Source organism: Thamnophis sirtalis, unplaced genomic scaffold, assembly GCF_051295495.1.
Source record: "Thamnophis sirtalis isolate CommonGarterSnake01/CBP01778 unplaced genomic scaffold, rThaSir2_p1.2 scaffold_7, whole genome shotgun sequence".
Classification (NCBI taxonomy): domain Eukaryota; kingdom Metazoa; phylum Chordata; class Lepidosauria; order Squamata; family Natricidae; genus Thamnophis; species Thamnophis sirtalis.
Window position 1 is genome coordinate 76,099,169 of NW_028261387.1, and position 22,463 is coordinate 76,121,631.

The 22,463-nt window shown below is 41.2% G+C and overlaps 1 protein-coding gene across 1 annotated transcript in view; it reads right to left on the reverse strand.

The window, feature by feature from the left end:
- Positions 1–235: 235 nt before the first annotated feature.
- PTGIS (prostaglandin I2 synthase) overlaps positions 236–22,463 on the reverse strand; it is a 51,274-nt gene continuing 29,046 nt past the window's right edge. The window contains exons 5-10 of the mRNA XM_087720454.1: positions 21,184–21,338; positions 17,738–17,919; positions 10,754–10,925; positions 6,826–7,007; positions 2,477–2,628; positions 236–1,480 (exon numbers count right to left, since the gene is read on the reverse strand). Of these exons, the coding sequence (XP_087576580.1) occupies positions 1,333–1,480; positions 2,477–2,628; positions 6,826–7,007; positions 10,754–10,925; positions 17,738–17,919; positions 21,184–21,338 (991 nt within the window). The 3' untranslated portion in view covers positions 236–1,332. The remainder of the gene's footprint in view (positions 1,481–2,476; positions 2,629–6,825; positions 7,008–10,753; positions 10,926–17,737; positions 17,920–21,183; positions 21,339–22,463) is intronic.

Genomic DNA, 22,463 nt, shown 5'->3' on the forward strand with positions numbered 1-22,463 from the left:
GCACGGAGATGTGATTCAGCTTTCGGTTGGCCCCCTTCCATTCGCAGCAAAAAAAAAAAAAAAAAGCTGCAAACTTCAAAGAAAAGCTCTTACCAGCTGGATCTCTCTCTCATTCTTCTTTGCCTAAAGAATGAGATATCTACCAGGTATTTAGGCAGATAACGCAGCCAGGAACCCGGGGGCAGCTCGTTAAGCTGCCGCCATCAGCAAGGTCCCGCCCCGGAAGCCCATATGTGTGTGTTTCTCATACACACACATACATGAATGTAAACACACACATACCTGTTCTTGATGTAGTTACTATCTGCTTCTTTCTATATTATAACAGTTTTGGGGGGATGGTTTTTAAAAATCTTTCTTGAAGAATCTAAGGATAGAATGGTAAATTAATAGTTTACAGTTACTTTTCAATCCAACAAATTATTTTTATTCATAATTATTATTCACTCAGAACTTAGTTGGCTTCCTTAGATTGGGCTTCCACAAAAAGGCCAATCTAAACGGATTATACACATGTGTATTATTTGAAATGGTCTATTTGCATCAACATCTCCCCCCCTCCCAGAAATACTGGTTTGCAAAAATATGATCAAAAGTATCAGCAACTTGCAGAATAACATAACATGCACTTTCATAGATAAGTAGAAATCAGCTTCTCTAACTTGATGTTTTCCAGCTGCATTAAACTATAATTCTCAGAATTCTCAGCCACCACATCTGGAGGACCATAGTTGAAAAAGACCAACGGAGCGCTGGACCAGAATATTTTTCTGAATTCAAACTGATTTTTAAAAAGTGCTTTTGCCTTTTTTTTTTTTTTTAACACAGAAAGGAATTTCAGTTAAAATCCATATAAAAGGAGTGTGGTGTTTTGCATTAATTCCATTATGATTGTACCCAACGAGAAATGAAGTATGCTGGTAATTCATTGTAAAGTATTCCTCCTATGATCTACACACACACAAACACACATACCTCTTGTTTTCTACAAGGATTTTTTTTCAGATAAGAAGTCATTGTAAGCTGAGAGGCTACAGAGTGATGGAGAGAGGTCAAACTGAAAAAGTAACGGCCTCACCCACAATAGCTTATATTAGACAGATTTCTTCATGACTTCTGAAACATCCTGAGAATGAGGTAGAAAAACTTAAGCAACTTTCACAAGGTGGAGAACAGTTTCAGAAAATTGAAAAGCAGAATGTGGTCTAATATTAAACATTTGCCATCCTTTTAGTAAAGGGGCCCCAAAATTAATTCCAAAGGTAACTAACAAACATTGTTTGTTTGCAAATTATGTACTAGACAGAATGACTGGAGAAATGGACCATCACTTTACTGGTCTTTCAATTTATATCGTATTCTGACATCTGTTTCTGGCTGCAGCATTCCAAAACCATATCTCTCCTTGTCAAAGCCTGGTATCTCCTGAGCAGGATCTATCAGTTCCAAATCAAAACAGTTTAAGAGGTGGAAAACAGATCTGTAAATAGGAGAAAGCAAAAACAAATCAGTATAGCCAATGATATTGACTTTGCATTTTTATTGTGCTTTAATATCAAGAAGTAGAAATACCTAGCCTCAACACCAAAAAAGAAAGGATATTTAAAAAAAACATTGCAATTGTAAAATTAGCCTGTACAATTGTAAAACAAGGTGCAAATTTGCACCTTGAGTCCTTATCCCATTGAAAGTAAATGTGATCTTATGCAGCTTTGCTCAGAATAACGTGTGGCTTTATTGGATATTTCTAAAAGACACTGGCAGCCAGAGGTGTGATTCTTAACAAATTTATCCAGCAGTAAGATCCAGAAAAACTTTTTTTTTTAACAAACTATGGCTTGTAGCTGCTTCACACCCAGAAAAGCAGGCACAACAAATCCTCAGTATGCACGAGCTGAGATATTTGTAGGCAATCAGCGTAAGCTCTCCAAATGGATTACTAAATGAATCCTTGAAATTTTGCTAAGGCAAAATTGAATAACAGACCAACTACCAAACTAAGGGTAGGCTATTACTAAAACAGTGAACAGTGATCTATTCTGGGGTATATAAGGAAACTAACATCTGCTGCCTGCTTTGAATTGCAAAGTAACACCAGACATGGACGTCAAACAGAACTTGTGGTTGACATTCATCTTGTCTCCTTTCAGTCTGATGGATCACAAGATGTAAATTTTATTTATGTGCTCATTTCATGAGAAGTTACTCTGGCTGGTTATGAACAGTGACCCTGGAACTAATGGATGAGGTAATCTCAGATGGAGTATCATCTGAGTAATGGATGAAGACTTCATCAAGAGTTCTAAAAATAGATTCACTCCATATTCACATCATAAAACCAAATGAAATGAACATTTCTGTTTGCTTTTTTTGCCTTTAAGAACTTTAGCTTCTGCTACAAGCCAACCCTAGCTTCTTTTAATGGATATATTATGTTTAGAGATGGCTATTTTATCAGTGTTATGCGTCCACTTACAGTTTGATGTTATTAACTGCAAAGAACTTTCCAATGCAGACATTTATTCCTGCTCCCCATGGCATATTGTAATATTTGAGCCTTTGTCCTCCTTTATAGAAGTCTTTTTTTTCTGTGCCATCTGAATTGAGAAACCGGTCATATATGAACTTCTGAAAAAAACAAGTTCAGGTAAATGTTCCTTTTCCTTTGAAATAACTAATATTTAAAAAGAAACATCCTACTTAGGATATTGTCGATCAGAAAGGTCAGCAGTTCGGCGATTCGAATCCCTAGTGCCACGTAACTGAGAGAGCTCCCATTACTTGTCCCAGCTTCTGCCAACCTGGCAGTTGGGAAGCATGTAAAATGCAAGAAGAAAAATAGGGACCACCTTGATGGGAAGGCAACAGCGTTCCATGCGGCTTCGGCATTGAGTCATGTCGGCCACATGACCCTGCAGACGTCTTTGGACAGCGCTGGCTCTTCGGCTTTGAAATGGAGATGAGCACCGTCCCCTAGAGACGGGAACAACTAGCACATATGTGTGAGGGGAACCTTTACCTTTCTCTTAGTTAGGATATTTAGCTTTATAAAATTCCATCCAAAAGTTTAAACTAGAATAAATAGGAGAGGAAATGGCTATGTGACACATGATGGAACTGGATCCAAAGCAGGCCCATTAAAATTGGTAGAAGCTAACCCTAATGAACTTCAATTCCATGAATGTCTATATGTTAAGTATAATAAGGTCTTGAAGCAATCAAAAATATTTACTGTTTGCAAAACATGGCAAAAGAAATGAAAGCAGTTACATAAGAGAACAGTATATGGTATTATTTTAGGTTTTGAAAATTTATTTCAGTTTTTTTAATCCTGCCTTTATTATTTTTATTCTCCATAACTCCAATAAAAAGAATCAGAGCTCTAATTACACAGGGAAGGAAATGAAATCAACCTATTTGATCTTTAACCTTTTATTCTAACAAAAACAGAAGATTGCAATTACTTAAAAACTATCTTCACTGTGGCTACTGCTCCACTCCAGAGTAAATTTAGTTATAAAGCCTTGCTGAACATTGTGAAGAGTTTGTTATACTGGCAAAAGGAACAGCAATTCCCTAAATGAACAACTATGTATTACTTTGCCTTCAACAAAGAGGCAAACCTTTACCCTCTATGCTGAAGAAGAAGGGAAAATAGGTAAAATAGAGTTTTCCTTCCACAGATCCCTTGTGGAGGTGACTAGTAGAATATTTGTGGGAATTCTTATATTGTGTTCTTAACCTTCTTTCAAGTATGATAATAATCATAATTTTTATATTTTGAGTCATTTTTCCCCAGTCCCGGGGGGCGGACGGGGGGCGGACACAGGATTTACTGTTTATTGGAACTTGGGTTATAATACTATCATGGTTTTCTCAGCATTGTTCATGGGAAATTGTTCACAAAAGGAAGCTGTTCCAGTGTGACTCTCTGTCAACAAAGAAAAAATTAGGAAGGTGAAGTAAAAGAGAAGCAAGTTAAGAATACTGAACTGGGGAAGATACTGATATATTTTTAAAGATGTGCAAGAGGTTGCCATAGCAACAGCCAAACAGGAATTCCAGGATAGCTTTTTATATTCTTAACTATTATTATATCATTGTATTTTTATATCATAAATATGGATCCAAACTATTTTTGTCCCTGGGAAAACTCTTGAGAGCCAGTCTTATGAGAAAAAAATATATATTTTGGAGCTGTTATGAAAGAACCATCACGGATCTTATTGTTACCCACAGGAGGTTGCATTCCTTTCTTGATGCAATCAGTTCACACGTTCAGTGCAGAGAAAGAAAACCCAAGACTGATGCATTGGTGGGCTGATTCCCCTTCCCCCCACTGCAAATATGGAACTAATTTTTTTGACAACTTTACCGTTAGTTACATAGGACCATTTGTTTAATGAGAACACGAAAATGTCCTTGGAAAAAGTGACTTACAATCCATCCCTGAAGTTTGTCCACCATTGCCCCATCCGCATGATCGCAATTTCGCCACTTGCCAATTGACTCAACATTTACTGCATGTTGGTTGCATCCAGGGCTTCAAAAATTTTAGCAAGGGGTTCTCTGCCTGGTTGCTGGGTAGGCGTGGCCTAGTCAGCCTCCTGCACCATGGCATGGGGGCGTTTCTGCCCTCTCTGGCTCCAGAGGTTTTCCTTGAGCCTCCGGGAGGCAAAAATGGCCTCCCCAGACTCCGGAGACCCATTTTTCACCCTCCCCGAGCCTCCATGTGACCCCTGCAGTTACCTGCATTCAAAAAGGGCTGCATGGGGATGGAAGGGGTGGGCGGGGCCAGCCAGGAGTGACAGAATCTTAGCTAGAGGGTCTCCGCAACCCCTGTGAACCCCCAGCAGCCCACCCCTGGTTGTATCTTGTGGTCACATCCTGCAGCCACAAGCAAAATCAGTTGGGGAAGCTGGGTTTGCTTAACCACTGCATCATTTATTTAACAGCCATGTGATGCACTGCCCAACCATTATGGTTTGTTTAAAGACCATAGTAAAAATGGTTATAAAATTGGGTCAGGTCATATGATGACTCACTTAACAACTGAATTTCTCAGCAACTGAAATTCCTGACAATTGTGGTCATAAGTCGAAGATTACCTGTGTACTGGATTCACTGTGTTTAAACACAGTTGAATCTTTAGAAGTCTTTAGCAGTGACATTTCCAGAAATTCTTCCAAGAATAGATCTTTAAGGGTCTAGGACAGCGATGGCGAACCTTTTTTGGCTTGTGTGCCATAAGTGGAGGGAGCACAAGGGGGGGTCATGTGCAGGCGTGCCACACCCATAATGCAATGTGCAACCCCCACCAGTACGCATGCGTGCACTACAGGTGTTCCTCCCCCATTTTTTGCATGCTTTTTTCACCCTCCCCAGGCTCCAGTGGCTTTATAGGAGCCTGGGGAGGGTGAAAACAGCGTTCCCCGCCCCCCGGAAGCCCTCTGGAGGCTTCAGGGACCTTCAGGAGGCTTCCCTGAACCCTCAGGAGCATTCAAAACAAGCAAACTGGAAGTCCATTCCCGAACTTCTGGTTTCCCCGTAGGGCCGGTTTTTTGCGCTCCGGAGGCTTTAGGGAAGCCTCCGGAGGGCCTCCGGGGTGGGGGGAGGCTCTTTTTGCCCTCCCCAGGCTCCTATGAAATCTCTGGCTTTATAAAAAGGTGAACTCAGCTGGCCAGCCTGCGCATGCGCACTGGCCAGCTGAGAGGGCAGCGCCTCGCATGCCCTGACAAATGGCTCTGCGTGCCACCTGTGGCACGTGCGCCATAGGTTCGCCATCACTGCTCTAGGACAAGGGTGTCAAACCTGTGGCCCACAGGCCAGATGCCTCGCACTCTGGCCACACCCACCCATTTTGGTGAAGGGGAAAAAAGTCACGATGTGTCAAGTGACAACAATGTGACAACATGAGTTTGACACCCATGGTCTAGGACAATTCACAACAGCCAGATTGGTGTAGATGGATTGGGTGGGGTAGGTCGGCATGACTTGGTGATTGCATCCATCCAAGCCCACCTAGCCACTCTGACAAAGTAAGACTCAGCCAGCTGCACCCACCCACCCACATCCACCTGGCTGCTGTGACTTCTCCCATTCCGGATCTTTAAGACTCTACCACAGGGCTGTCAAACTGATGGCGTCATTGATGGCAACACATGATGTATTGGGATTTTCCCCCTTTTTGCTAAACCAGGCATAGACGTAGGCGTGGGCGTGGCCAGTTCATGACGCATCCAGTCCATGGGCCACGAGTTTGACAGCCCTGCTCTACCACAAATAAAGGGAGAAAATCTGCCCACCGGTAGTTATAAGATAAGCCTTGGATCACAGCCTTCTTGCTTCATAACCTGACTTATACAATGTCTACATGTAGCTGTTCCAGGGGTGAAATTCAGCAGGTTTTGACAGGTTCGGGAGAACCGGTAGCGGAAATTTTGAGTAGTTTGGAGAACCAGCAAATGCCACCTCTGGTTGGCCCCAGAGTGGGGAGGGAATGGGGATTTTGCAATATCCTTCCCCCAGGAGTGGAGAGGATGGGATTTGGTGGAATGGAAATTTTGCAGTATCCTTCCCCTGCCATGCCCACCAAGCCACGCCCACAGAACCAGTAGTAAAAAAAATTGAAATTCCACCACTGAGCTGTTCCCTCTGGTGACTTACCATTATGCCATTGCTTTTCGTTTTGACAAGTCTTAAGAATGCCGCGCCCTGAATAATCACAGTTCTTCGCTTCATACAGTTAGTTAAGATACATAGCATAAACAAACATCAGAGCAAAGTCATCAGGGGAGATGGGATTCCGAATAGCAGTGTTTTTACCTCTGGCTCCTCGTAGACTTCAGGGTCCCTCTGAGGGCTTATGAATGGGAAGAGGCAAAGCCTATCTCCTTTCCTCAGGTGATACTCTCTGCCAGCTGCCAGCCTCAGGGCCATGTCCTGAAGGACCTCTCGGCTGATAAAAGGCGCGGCTGACAAACGCAGGCTTTCATTGAAGGCACTGTCTGCAGAAAACAGAAAACCCACAGGGAAAATTATGGCACCCAAAATAGCACAGGAGCAAAAGTGCGGATAGCCTGTCATGACATCAATGCGCAGAGAAGATGATAGCTCAATTTATAGCACCCAAACTCCCATCTTGCCAAATCCTTTAGAAACAAGACCAGCAATAAAGGATGGATAATAGGAAGTCCTGTTCTAACATTGGGGTCCTAAGAAAACCAGCCGGAATATAATTCCATTAGATCGCTGCTTCTTACTACCAGCTAGTCTTGCCCTAGGCACGAAAGCCGGCTGAGTGACTTCTCTCTCAGCCAACCTACCTCATAGGGTTGTTGTTTTGGGGGGAAAATAGGAGGAGGAAGCAGTGCTAGATATGTTTGCCTTATTTATAAAAATAATAAAGGCGGGATGAAAAAAAAGATCTATGAATAAATAGCGTTTGCATACTGCATCCAGTTTATTGTCGGAGGGCGGGGGGGGGGGGTTCCCCTTCTTTTCTGGTGGCTTAGAACCCGGGGTGAAATCCTCCCAGTTCGGTTGAACCAGAAGGGACGATTGTCTTTGGTTCTGCAAACTGGTAGTAAAACAAAAAGCTCCCGAGAATCGCACAGCTCAGCTGTGAGCTGCACGATCATCGGAAGCTTTCCCCCTGCTTTTTAAAGCATTTTTTTCCTGGCAGTTTGGCTGAACCAGCAGGGAAAAAATGGTTTAAAAAACAACTTCCGACGATCGCGTGGCTCACAGCTGAACTGCGCGACTGTTCGAAGCGATTTTTAAAGATTTTTAAAGCATTTTTTCCCTGCCAGTTCTCCCGGACAGGAGGGGAAAATGATTTAAAAAGCTAAAAAAAAAAAAAGCTGAAAGGGAAGAAAAAAGTTGCCCACGCCCACCCAGTCACATGACACACACACCCCACCAAGCCACGCCCACAGAACTGGTGGTGGTGCGGAATCAGATTTCACCACGGCATGGAAACTTAGTCAACTGTAACTTATTCAAGTACAGTTGAAAAACTTTGCATAATATGTAGAAGTGTTAATGCTTGTTTTATACATTTCCTTTATGCAATACCCAGAGTGTAATCGGACCATATTATCTGGAAACAGTGTAATATTGTAATACTGCAGTAGAGAAGAATGAACATAGGGAGGGGGAGAAAACCTTTCTATACAAAGCGAACCAGTGGAGGACAAAGAGAATGCTACAATTTCTTTTACCCGTTCAGCTATTTTTTTGTGTTGGGAATTTTCCCGTGGAGAAAGGGCAGTTTCCAATCATACAGTTCAGTTGTGCTGAAGCAGTTACCTTCACCATGTGATGTTATGTGATGATATGTGTTTGCATGAGGGGGGTAACACATTTTTCTATATACTTATGGCTGAGACTAATACTGTATTAAGATGCTGACATCCTGGAACTTACTTTAGCCTTGATTTTAATAGGATTACTGGTGATTTCTTTTTGTATTTATAAAGGGGTTTTTGCGAGGCGTATGCTGATCTTTAGCAGGAAGGGTAGAATTAAAATGCTTTATTGCTAGTTTTAACAGCAGTTCTGAATACAGATCATCTGCATTTTCTTAAAGGAGACATGACTGGGGCAAAGAGATTGTAGGAATCTAAGAGTTAAATGTCATGATTTAAAATTACAATTCTGTCTTCTACTTTCAGAGGTTCCCTTACTACATTTTGAAAGTACTTTTTGCAAATTTCATACCAGGGATGAGATGAAATGTGAGAAAGAGGGCACAGTGGTAGCAGACGACCTTGAAAGTTAGATGAAACACACTGAACATTTTCCATTTAACCTGAGAGCAGCAGATACAGCTTTTGACACTGCCAGACATTGATTGCTGATTAAGTATATGCCATCATACAATCATATGCATAAACTCCAATAGGCCCTGCAGCCCAATCCTCAACAGACCAGATTATAGTTAAGGTATTTCTCTTTAATCAACATCTGCAACTTTGCCTTGTTGATTAGCTCAATTTATAACCCTTGTCTGGGGTTCCTGACACTTGAATTAATAGCTAGTTCATTGTTAACAGCCACTATTAAAGGTGCAGGAATAGCCACAAACAGGATAAGAGAATTCTTTTTTTTTAAAATTAAACATTGGCTACTAAAAAGATTGTTGGGGTGCCTGGTTTATACAGCTGTTCTGACCTAGGCTTCACAAAATCATGGAGCAAACTCCTTGTCCTGACAAAACCCCTTTTTATTAAGCTAGTGTGAATTCCTCTCATTCACATCCAGCAAAATCCCACAAACAGTCTTTCAAGGGTGAATTTACAACTACTGCAGGGGTGGGTTCCGGCCCGCACTACTGATGGTTCGCTCGTGTGCGCGCATGCGCAGTGCAATTTGAAATTGTTCTGTGCATGTGCAGATCTGAAAAACAAGATGCCGATGCTGATGGTGCCGACCGGGGAGCCGGTTCCAGCGACCCAGGCTGCCAAACCACTACCGGTTCCGCTGAACTGGTCCAAACCGGTAGGTACCCACCACTGAACCACAAACCTTATCAGGCTTGGAGAGCTGCCAAGCCAATATCTTCCAAATGCAATGCTGTACAAGAAAATACTTGGCAAGGAGTCTCTGAGTGTCGCAAACAAATCTTCAGACTAATTAAATGAACAAATTGTCTACTCCCCTTTCATTCCTCTTTATTTCCTATGGGAGGAACCATTCACCGTCCAACTGTGCCTTTACTCCCGAGTCAGCCCTTGTCCTTTTACTGTTCCCTTTTCCTGGCAGCTCTGCACATGCGCACATCGAGGACAGGCTCCAACTGTTCTTCTGCCCCACTGATCTCCATTATAGAGCCGAGGTGGCGCAGTGGTTAAATGCATCACTGCAGGCTACTTCAGCTGACTACAGTTCTGCAGTTCGGCTGTTCAAATCTCACCAGCTCAGGGTTGACTCAGCCTTCCATCCTACCGAGGTGGGTAAAATGAGGACCCGGATTGTTGTGGGGGGCAATATGATGACTCTGTAAACCGCTTAGAGAGGGCTGAAAGCCCTATGAAGAGGTATATAAGTCTAACTGCTATTACTATTGCTATTCCAAAGGCAGCTGATAACTGTCAAGACAGCCCTGGCCCCATCTCTGCCTCTGATGCAAAGCACTCATCAAAGCCTTTCCCAAACTCCAGGACTGGCCCATATTTCTCCCCAACTTCCTCACTATCTGAGTCTGCCACCAGCTCCCCTGACTATTGGCGAGCCACAACAACAGCAAGGGAAACAGAGGCAACAATCTGACTGGTTAACTTGACTGGCTGTGAACCAAATGGAAAGTTAGTCCCCCACCGCAATATAAACTAAGTCTACAATAATGGGTTCCATAAATAATTCCATTATATCCTATGCAGGGGTACTTTTCCTGCCCAAGACAGTTCTCATTTCAAGGTCATCTTGGAAGGGAGATGTCACTGGATGTTTTTGGGATTTTCTCTCAAACTTTGCCAATCCTGAATTTGAAAGACCTGGTACCCAGGCACATACTGTTGTCTTCCTCTCTCTGATCATATCCACATATTTACCAAGATAAAAAGACTGGATACAATATGGAGACAGCTAAAGGGAAAATCTGATATTTGTTATGCTTTAAGTAAAGAAAATCAAAGAGACAGATAGGATGGTGAAAGAAGCTTTCCCAGATCCGGTGATGACAGTGGTAAATATTTAACTGACACTTAAAGAATTAAATTGCTCAGGGCTAGATGAATGACATGTTACTAACCAAAAATGGGTGTGCTATCCAAAATGTCTTGGTTGATTATCTCACAAATTGGCCTGGTTGCTAATCGTCTGTTTCTAAATAGTTTTTCCATTTCAGCTTGAACTGCTGCCATGACTGGAGGATGTTTTAAAAGAAACAGGAGAAGCCAAAAAACTGCTGGGCCAGCATTACTCTAAAAATGAAAAGAAACAACAAAGGAATCAGACAGAATGTAATGCCAGAGAACACATATAGAACTTTTATCACAAAGCAACAAAATCTGATCCAATTTAAATATCCTTTCAGTTAAAATCAACGAGGTCTGTTTCACCTTCAATAAGAAAGTTCCACATTAGCAGTTTGATAAATGAACAACAGGGCGGCCTTTAGCAGGATTGCCTTGAAAAGCTGAGAAATAACCCTAAGCCTTCTGCAGCATTAATGATACTATACACAGAACTAATTGGCTGCTTTAGAAATCTAACGAATTTCATAATGCCTAATGCACTAATTTAACCATATTCTCAACCTAGCATTGAGTTGCTGCTACTGAATGCCAGCTCAGTCTGTAATAAGGCTTCTTTCATCCACAATTTGATTATAGATGAGAGGGCAAATCAGCATTGTCCCAAAGATGTTTTTTCAAAATGCATCTGGACTTTTGGGTACCAGAAAGTCCAGCTGCCTCTTGAAAAAAGCACCATTGGGACAACCCTGACCAGGATGACTGAGAATCTCCATAGACATTTAGCGAACCAGCATTGTATTACCAAGACTTGGTTGGGTCCTGAAATGGGGGTTTTCCTTTCTGAAATTTGCCCGGCTGTGTTTCAATGTGGCATCAACCAAAACTCTGGGATAGAGGAAGATTGATGACAATTGTTATCAGGGAATCTCTTGTGACTTCAGGAGCTGTGCCTCACAGATCCCTGGTTGTGAGTTCATCAACTCAGTTCATTAAGTTGGGCTCTAAGGATCCTTTGGAATTATTGCTTTATACAAAGATTAAAGGGCTTTGCAAATTATCACTGCACTTTAACAGCGAATTATAACCCACTAGCCTTGAAATATTTAGATGATTAACCCTAGTCTGGAAACTTAAAAACAAAAAAAGCTAAACGAGGTCTTTTTCTACTGAGCCCATCCTGCAATAACCTGACCCTACTTGACCATTTTGTAATGGACACTAGTACTTCTGATTTTTGCACTAAGACACTTGCTATAAGATGCAGCAAAAACACAGAGCTCAGTATCTATTTCTCAAGAAAATTAAACCCATTAGAACAGCACTGTACTATCCAGGAACAGGATTGCAAAGGTAGCCTTTGAAACTTGGAGGCCTCTACTAGGAGGAGAAATGCTGGGGAAATTTGAACATAATAACCGTGAATGCCTGCAAACTGTTCACTAGCTAAATCAATGACAGATCTAGTGATCTTTGTTTTTAGTTTTAGTTTTAAAATAATTTATATTCCTAGCACTTAGGGGAAAACTTTACAGATATTTTGGCCTGCAAATTGGAATAATAACCGGAGTGCTCTTCTTGAGAATTTTGCATTGTGACACCTCCAATTCATTAATAAACTGGGCTGAACAGTAGCTGTGTGGGAACCTTCCTGAACTCCTAGGTTATATAAAAATTCAGATTATTCTTACTGTCCATTTTTCCTAAGGACCTACTATTCCTACTATTCTTCATTACTGAGACTGCTGTTACATTTCCCCTGGTAACTTAAAAAAGTAATACAACAGCTCATTTTGGACACTAACATCTTTCAAGTGGTCCTGAGATACTTCTAATGGCCACAATTAAGAACAAAAGTTAAAAAAAGGAAACTTCTTGCATTGCCTATCACCATGCCAAGGGCAGGAGCTGAGTATGTCTCTCCCATTATAAACCTGTCTGGCTATTCAAACTTGCAAATTTCATGAAGATGTCTCTGCTGATAAGAGTTTTTACTCCAAGGAGCTGCATTTGGTTTTCGTGTTCTCACTCTTTTCAAATTCTTGTTTCTTGCCATTCTCCACCCCGAATGATGGTAAAATAGCAGAGACCCAAGTATTTGATTTTCTAGTTTTCAATGTCTATCACTTTTCAATTTTATCCATTGAGTTCAGTGGTGGGTTTCAATTTTTTTTAGAACTCTTCTGTAGGTGTGGCCTGCTTTGTGGAAGTGGCTTGCCAGCCATGTGACCGGATGGGAGTGGCTTGCCAGGCATGCGACTGAGTGGGAGTGGCTTGGCAGTCATGTGACTGGGTGGCCAGCTTGTAAAATGTGGTGAAACTCACTTAACAACGCTCTTGCTTAGCAACCAAAATGTTGGCTCAGAAACTCTGGCATTTGAAGCATGCAAGTCTTAAAGCTGTCAAGTTACAAGACCCTTGCACCCCTAATCCTTTAGGAAAAAACCCCCAAGGGTGTTCAAACTTGACAGCTTTAAGACTTTAAGATTTAGATAGGAGTCTTAGAGGAGGGCGGGGTGATTGGTGAGCCAGCTAATCAGTGAGCGGTGGGCAGGGCAAGAGTGGTGCAGACGGGCAGGGGGAGGGAGCTGGAACTGGTTCTAAATGCCATGGTAGATTTTTGGAACCTCTTCTATAGAAGAGGTTAGAACTGGCAGGAACCCACCCCTGATTTAGTTATGTCTTTTAGGCATTCAATAGCTTTCTAAAGGCGACCTATGTATGTGGGCTCATGTATGTTGTTTAGAGGTCCTTTTATAATATTATATCCTCATGTATAAAAGATCTTTTCTCAGTTTGGATGAAAATGAGACAAACAGAAAGATGGTTTAAAGTCCCTTCTGGTCTATGACATGTTTGTTTTATAGCTTGTGTTAGCCATTTTGTTATTGGTATTGTTATACGCTTTTTGCTTATTTATTTATTTTTTATTTGTTTTTATGTCATGGGTCATCAAAGAGTTACCTTATAGGCAGAGGTAGGTTTCACATAATTTTACCACCGGTTCGCTGCGCAACAAAACTGTGAGTGCTGATGTGCACACGCTCGCTTTGTGAGCGTCTTCCGTGCATGCGCTTTGCTCACGCACCTGGCTAGCACGCATGCACGTGGCTTAGAAAAGGTGGCTAAATAGGACAGCATAGAGCTGGTGCAGGTGGGCGGTCAACCTGCAGGTCGCCACCACCGGTTCACCCGAACTTGTCCGAACTGGCTGAATACCACCACTGGTATAAAATGTAATAAACAAAGAAACAGATGGGAGTCAGGTGGCAAGTTTAAATAAATAACTAGACAAACAAACAAGTAAGCAAGCTGGCTAGCCAGCTTTAAGCAACGCAATATGGAGACTTGGTTCTTGGGAACAACCCAGTGTTCCCTAATCGCGGCCATTCTTTCCCACCACTGCATCTCCTGGGAATGCTCTTATTTCAGAATCTGAGAAACAGAAAACAGGAAGCCCCAGCACTTCCTATTGTTTTATTAAAATCGAGATGATTAAGTGAAACGCAATACAGCACTATTGTTGATCGCAAGTACATCAAGAGTACATCAAATCCAATAGACAGAAGTGCAAAGAATAAATAATACATGCTGATTTTGGAAGGGTGAGATGCAAATTTTGTTCTTGCTTGTTTTTTTTAATCTTTTTAGAAGGATAGCTGTTCTTTTAATTAAAGTGCACCCATTAAAAGTGGGGTGGAGGAGAAAGAATCAAGCTTTAAATTATTAAACATGGTGACCAAATGGATTTATTCATGTTGTAAGGGGGGGGGGAGTCTCTCTTGCTGCCTTGAAAGTGTCTTTGGGAGCAGATTCGCGAACACTAGTTGGGATAATTATGAGAGGGACAGGAAATCAAACATTTTAGAGCAGGGCTTCCACTTATATGCTGGGAAACAATTAGTAATAGTCTAGACATAAGCAATACCTTAAATTAAAGCTTGCTGCCTGTACTTTTAGGTTAGTACCTCTATACTATGTGAAGCCGCTTTTGCAGCGTTTCAGAGAGATCTCCCCATCCTATTTGGAATGCAAAAGCATAAAACTGATCTCTGCATGAAATCTTTGTGCTCTATCTCTTGATTTTGTGTGCTTCCATAAAGGTGTTCCTGCCTGCAAGAATTCAGGATACTTTGAGTTAAAGGATCTCCCTGGGTGAAGGTTGGAGAATCTGTGCCTCTCCAGATGTAGAAGAAATACATTTTTGATAGCTGATAACTGTGACTTCCACTACCAAATCCCTGGCTCCCTTATGCTCAGGTAAAGGATTGCTCAAATTACTTTGGCCATATACTCTATAGAGCCATGATGGGGAACGTATGGCACACGTGTCACAGGTGGCACACAGAGCCCTCTCTGTGGGCATGTGCACCGTCGCCAGCTGGTCTTCTGATTTCCAGCCAGCTGGTCTTCATGGGCGCTGGAGCACCAGAAAATGGCCTGAAAACAGCCAAAAGCAGGACGTTTTTCAGGCCATTTTTTTGAGTCATTTTGTGTGCTAGCTAGCTGATCTTCGCAAGCACTGGAGCTCCGGAAAATGGCCAAAAACCAGGCTTTTGGGGGGCTGTTTTCAGGCCAAATTTTGGGGCAGAAAACAGTCTGAAAAACAACCTGAAAGTGGCCTGAAAAATGGCCAAAAATGACCAAAAAAAGGCATGTGCATATTATTTTTAGGTGTGCCAAAAAGGAGGTTACCCACTAAACTATTGTGTGTGGCCCTTCGTATGCAGACTCAAAGGGTTCCTGGAAGTAAAATTCACATTTATCACTATAAAAAATATATAAGCCATCTTATAAAACATCAGAAGTACTTATCCATTCAGCTCCATATTTTTAACCATCCCTTTAAGATTTAATGCAAGGGTTTTTCTCCTGTTAGCTACTCAATAACTTTTCTAATTAGAGTCATAAAGAAGTAAAGAATTACAACTGGGAGGTTTTATATGCAATAGTACTCTTCTTTTGATAAATGACTTCTCTTCCATTATGATTATAATACTATTAACATTATTATAACAGTTTTATTTTCAATCTTTCTTCCTAATGGGGAAATAAGCCAACTTACTATATATCCAATTTACTGTACATATCTTGTCTCTACATTGCAGCCTCTCTTTCAACTATACCTCCTGCTTTGCTGATCTAACTCTGCTTTGCTTCAACTTTGTCATCTGAAGCTTGCAGGCCTCTTTTCTAGATGAGACCTGGGTTAAAAAACAGCCTGCCCAGCCTGTTTTACATGAATCACAGCAATGTTTTTTTCAAACTTGGTAACTTTAAGATGCGTGGAGTTCAACTCACAGAATTTCCCAGTCAGTTTGCTGGCTGTCTTAAAATTGCCAAGTTTGAAAAACACTGAATTAGAGCATCTCTCATTACAGTTCAACGTTTCTAAAACTGAAGGTAGAAAATAGGAGTGAGCTGTTTGTTTGAAACCAAACATTGAAAAAAAATATGCAAATTATTGAAATGTAAATGATAGAAACTCTCATGTTTTTCTGAATTTACTTATGTACCTTGTGACAGTCAAAGGAAGGTAATGCCAAAGGGGTCAAGGAAAATAAATAAATAAAAAAGAAATCCTTTTTTTTAGGGCTCACTACTTTTAATCATGTAAATCCAATTCCAATAATCTACATGCAGATGGACAAATTTCTGTACAGGGATGCCTTTCCCCATCACATCCTGAACACAACAAAGGAAGATGTAAAAACAAAGTCCGCTATTGGAGATGTTGGCTCTCCAATATTGGGACTATTGATTCTCCCAATCAAAGACTGACATTATAAAACATTAATAGTATTTGGGAGAGTATACACATGGGAGTTATTCTTTTTAAAAAATCAAGGTATCTGTCATCAACGAAACCAAAAAATGAGGAACCATTTTGCCCCTCAAGGCCATCAAGCTTCCCGCTCTTTCTCATGCACCTTTTTCTCAGATACACAAAGAAACCTCACCCTACTTTCCCCTTTGCCCATTCCTTCAAAAAGAAAAGAAGGACTAGGGGTGACATGATAGCAGTGTTCCAATATCTCAGGGGCTGCCACAAAGAAGAGGGAGTCAAGCTATTCTCCAAATCATCTGAGGGTAGGACAAGAAGCAATGGGTGGAAGCTAATCAAGGAGAGAAGCAACTTAGAACTGAGGAGAAATTTCCTGAAAGTTAGAACAATTAATCTGTGGGACAACTTGCCTCCAGAAGTTTTTAAGAAGATGTTGGATAACCATTTGTCTGAAGTGGTGTAGGGTTTTCTGCCTAAGCAGGAGGTTGGACTAGAAGACCTGCAAAGTCACTTCCAACTCTGTTATTCTATTCTATTCTATTCTATTCTATTCTATTCTATTCATCCCTTCAAGAACCCCACTAAAGATCTCCAGCTGGCAGAGATAAGAATACATTATTTCCTGCCAAAAAGGTGTTTTTTTTTCAAAAGGCAACTAGACTTTTCTATATTTTTTCCTCCCTTGAAAATGTTTCTCATCCAGTTTGAAGAAGCTTCTTAGATGATGAATGAAACTTTTTCAAGGAAAAAAAAACAAGAAAAGTCCAGTTGCCTTTTGAAAAAGCACCTTCGAGACAACCATCACCTGGATGATTGAGAAACTCCATAGACATTATGTCCTGCCATTAATGTCAATAAGAAACAAGTGGTCCATGATGCAAGACTGATATTAACACTCAGCGTTTATTTCTTCAATTGATTCTGAGCAGGGGTGGGTTCCGGCTTCTGTTACTGCCAGTTTGCTCAGGGATGCGCTTCGCCCTTGCGCGTGCTTGATGTGAATGCGCAGAAGCAAAAAACAAGATGGCGGCACCTACAGCACCGCCGATAAAACCAGTTCAGGAGTCGCTGGCCGAGTTACTACCTACTCGGCTGAACCGGTCCGAACTGGCAGGAACTCACCTCTGATTCTGGGCCACAGGTATGTTTTTCTAACTCTATCCTTTGCGTATAAGTAGTCCGTGTAAGAGGATGGAACTGGAAACCGAGAAACCATAAAGAGGATGAAATACAGAAAGTAAAATTGCATGTTTACCTGAGTACTCCAGAGTTGCAGCACCATGGCTCTAGTTTGCATGTCTTCATTCACACCAAGGTCTACCAAGTGCTCCTTATAGGTCTTCAACCAAACACTTTGGTTCTCTCTGCTGTTCAGTCTTTCCATAGAAAAAAAGTTCCAGAGATCCTTCCTGGTGTTGTAAAATGTCCGTTTTTCCACTATCGTACCAGAGATAGAAATATGGATGATAGGTGGTTACTATTGGGGCCTTCCTCAATAAAATCAGAAGGTCTATCTTATTTTATCCTGAAAACAACCACATAAAGTAGAGGCATTCTCCATTTTTATTACATACTAGCCAATAACCAGCATTGCCCGGGTATTTATATATAGGGGAGGAAATGTCTGGATCAAATGTAATTTCTAATGTTGGATTTTCCCCCTTGCGGAGTACTTTGAAGCCTTAACCATGGCAACTCCCCTGCGCTGTATAGTAGAAGCCATTTTACAGCAGTGTGGTAGAAGACATTTAAAGGCACAACAGGCTGAATCTTAACAGAAACCCCTCCCCAGGGGTGTTAGGGGTGTCTTACCCCCATAGTATTTTTCTCCAGAGAGTAAGTCATCTGTGCACCAAATTTGGTTGAAATTGTTCGAGGCATTCCAGAGTTATGCTGGAACATACACACACAGCCGTATGTATGTATGTATGTATGTATGTATGTATGTATGTATGTATGTATGTATGTATGTTATGCATGTATGTATGTGTGTGTATGTATGTATGTATGTATGTATGTATGTATGTTTGATTTTATGAAAATAAATTTATAATCTCTCTCTCTCTCTCTGTATGTCTCTCTCCTGGCAGGGGCCTTTCGGGCCCTTACTGAAGAGGAATAATAAATAAATGAAAGTAGCTTTTATGCTACCACATGAATTTCATGGGTGAGCAAGAATTTGATCCTGAAAGCCAAACATTATCCGAGTTTTTAGCTCATATCACTCAGGATGTATTTATTTTCGGGTCTTGTATACCTTCATTACTTGCACACCCTTTACATCTAGTAGGAATCAGGCTGAAAAGGACTTTTCTATGATTAAATCAGGGATCAAGAACTCAGAGGAAGAAAGAGAGAAAAGGGAGGTAAGCTGTATGTGATTAGTGAGGTAGGTGTTGTTGCTTATCAACCTGGGACCACAGGTAGGAGGTATAGCGCATCTACAGAGTCTCTTACATGCATTCATTAACAGAATTGGTGCATACACAAGTTTATTTCTTCACTCACTATAAGTTGTACTCCCCAGGTAAATTGCTATGGAAAGTGCAATTATTTGGGCCAGATGTTTTCTGTATTTGCTTGAGAAGGTGCTGTAATAATTGATAGGCATTTATGCATGATTTCACTATACATTATCTATCTCCCCTAAATAATACAATCTATGGATTTCATTTTTTCCCCTTTCCCTTCTCTTCCCTCTCCCGACCCCCTTTGTGTATGTGGGGGTGTATGTGGGTGGGTGGGTGGGTGGGAGAGAGAGAGAGGGGAGAGAGAGAGAAAGAGGGAGGGAGAGGGAGAAAGAGAGAGAGGGAGGGTGGGTAGGGGACACACACACACACACACACACTCACACACACACACACACCCCTTCAGTTTTCTTGGCAAGATTTGCCATTGCTTGCTTGCTAGAGCTGAGACAGAGGGGCTGCTAGTTGGTTTTGTGCCTAAAGCAGGACTAGAATTTCCCATCTTTTAGTTTCTAGCCTGATGCTTCATCAATCTGGCTCTCGTTGAGGCATATCAGAAGTAATTTCAACTTCTCAGAAATTAGAGGTATAGGAGTCCAGCCTGAATTATACTGCTTTTCAAACAGTATGCACTCTGTTAACGAACAAGGTATATGTACTAACTAGAAGACTAGACTAGACCTCCAAGGTCCCTCCCCACCCTATTTATTCTGTGGCTTATGTTCTAGTTCTCATTAGGTATTTTTCAGTTTTAAGGGTGAAACAAATCGCAGGTAGGTCTTAGCCAACTATGGGTGCAGGCTCAGAGCTGTGCAGATCGGAGGACCTGCAAATTATCCCCCATGCAGGAGAAATGGTGGCAGGCCCTAATACGTTTGAGTCATTTCTGCAGCTGTCAATGACAGCAATCATTTTAAGGTGTTTATTTTATCACAACGTGATGATAGATGCAAGAGAGCTCAAGTTGATGGCAAAAGAGTACATCACGATTTGAAAAGCATAATATCCTACTTATGAGTATTTTTTTTTAAATTTGAAACACTTCTACACTGGCAAGAAAGAGAGTTCTGCTTATTTTGTAAGCTTGGACTGAAAACACTGACAGAATCGTTATAAAATTATCCTATTATCTCATCCTGCAAGAGGAGGAAAGCTGGATGGACCCATCCATTTGAACTGCCTGGAATGAAAAGGATCTAAAAAGTTGCACAATGGCGCCATCTACTGTTTGTCAATTTCCTCGTAAATTCCCTTTTCCCAATAGTGGCATTTTAACGATGTAGTTGTTTACTACTCTTTCAGGAAGAAAAAGCATCACTAACAATAATAAGATTACTAACATTACCTCTTTTATGAGGTTGCATTTTTTACATTAATTAATCACATTTACTCAGCAGTTTTATAGGTTTTTTTTTTTTTTTTTTTTGCTTGTTTTGTTCCTGGGAAAATCTCTTTACTAGAGAAGTAGCAGTTACGGTATTCCTATTAAAATACTAGTTATAGTGTAAATATAAACATTTATATTGAATTTAAACATGGAAGCTCTATACTATCTGTCTGTCTGTCTGTTTGTCCATCCATCTATCCATCCATCCATCCATCCATCCCATCCCATCCTTGGAGTGAGGTTTGAATAGATTACCACCATGTTCTTCCAAAGGCAGTGTGTCCCACCGAAAAATCAATAATCTGTAGCAAAAAACCTCATCTTTATCCTTTGAAATAGATCTCAAAATGATCACATCACTTAACTTTCCATTACATATATTTCCATATTTCATATGTTTTGGGAGACTACAATTATCTAGATCAGATACATCTTCTGAAGTGAACTATGAACATTCTGTCAATCTATTGACACATTATTTTAAAAAGTTTTTTTTTAATCCTACCTTTATTATTTTTATGAATAACTTAACCCTGGGAGATGGCTTCTATTGAGAGAGAATGATTAGCCCTTGGTTACCATTTTAAGCTTAAAATGGGACTAGAACTCACAGTCTCTTGGTTTCCAATTCTCTAATTATTAATCAGCACTTGCTCATAATTAGCTATTAATATTTTTTGCTGCACATACCACTCTAAAAACCAAATATTACATTTAATTAATATTATAGTGCAAGCACAGTGCAGATATGTAGTGTAGTTCTGGTTTCGATTCTAAGAATCGAATTCACCTTAGTCTAGGGTTCAAAGCATTGACATTTTAAAAGTGATATTTCTTTACACTCACCTACACTTAAAGTTGACCGGGCAGCTTTCATCAAAAATCGGTCTAATTTATAATATACATTATAAACTTCCATCGAATGAGCTCGATCTTTAGCTTGACAGTTAACATCTTCATAATTCTTGCTTTCATTTCCGTACAATGTCAAGAATCCAGCTCTGCAGGGTTAGGAAGGGAAGGGATTAAAACAATTATTTTAAAATGCCATTATACAATACATTGTAAATATCACAGTTCCTAGGAATAGATAAAGTAAATCCCTAACATTTTGTACCATTTGTTTTGTATAGAGAAGATATTCCCACCCCTGCCCTCTATTATAAATGTTTCATCCTCTATTCTTTGCTTCTCTGGTCTTTGCATCTTTCAGATGTGTTGGGATTACAACACAATGCTAAACAAACTCCTCTGTTGAAAATGTAACCAGCCACCCTATCAACTAAGTGAAAGTCTCCCTTTCCTCTCTCTCCATTCGAGTACAGCTCCTTGAAACTACAGCAGGGGCACCCAATCCCTGAGCTGCTAACTGGTACTACTCCGTAGCATGTTAGGAACCGGCCAGCACAGCTGGAAGTGAGCAGTATGCATGCGAATCTGTGCATGCACTGGATGTACCATATTTTTAAGAGTATAAGACGCACTTTTTTCCCTCAAAAAAGAGGCTGAAAATCTGAGTGTGTCTTATACAGAATACAGCATTTTTGCCTCCTAAATCACCGCCCCTTCACCAAAATGGCAGTGCGTAGCTTTTAGAAGGCTTTCAGAGAGCTCCTGGGTGGGGTGGGGAGCGCAGAAAAGAACGAAAAACAGCCCATTTTTTGGCCCTCCAGCCCCCAGCAGCATTCTATAAGCTTCCTAAAGGCTATCCATTTTTGAGGATCGAGGGAAGGACGAGACTGGAGCCAGGACTGTCAGAACAAGCAGTTTATTCACGGTAACTATTTACAGGCGATCCCCACCTTCCCTGCTTGACAGCTATTTAAATGGAGCTGTCAAGCAGGGATAGCCAATGAGCGGGCCCCTAGCGGCTAGCAACAAGCAACGCCGCGCCCTAGCCAATCAGGGCGCCGCCTGGCTTGTTGCTAGCCACCAGGTCGTAAGTCGAGGACTTTCCGAGTCCTCAACATCCATGCCCCTTTTTTGACAAAAAACAAGCCCATTTTCATGAAAAATGGGCTGTTTTTTGCTCGTTTGGGGGCCCCCACCCCCAGGAGCACTCTACAAGCCTCCTAAGGGCTATTCATGCCCTTTTTTGGGGGGGGGAAACAGGACCGTTTTTGGGA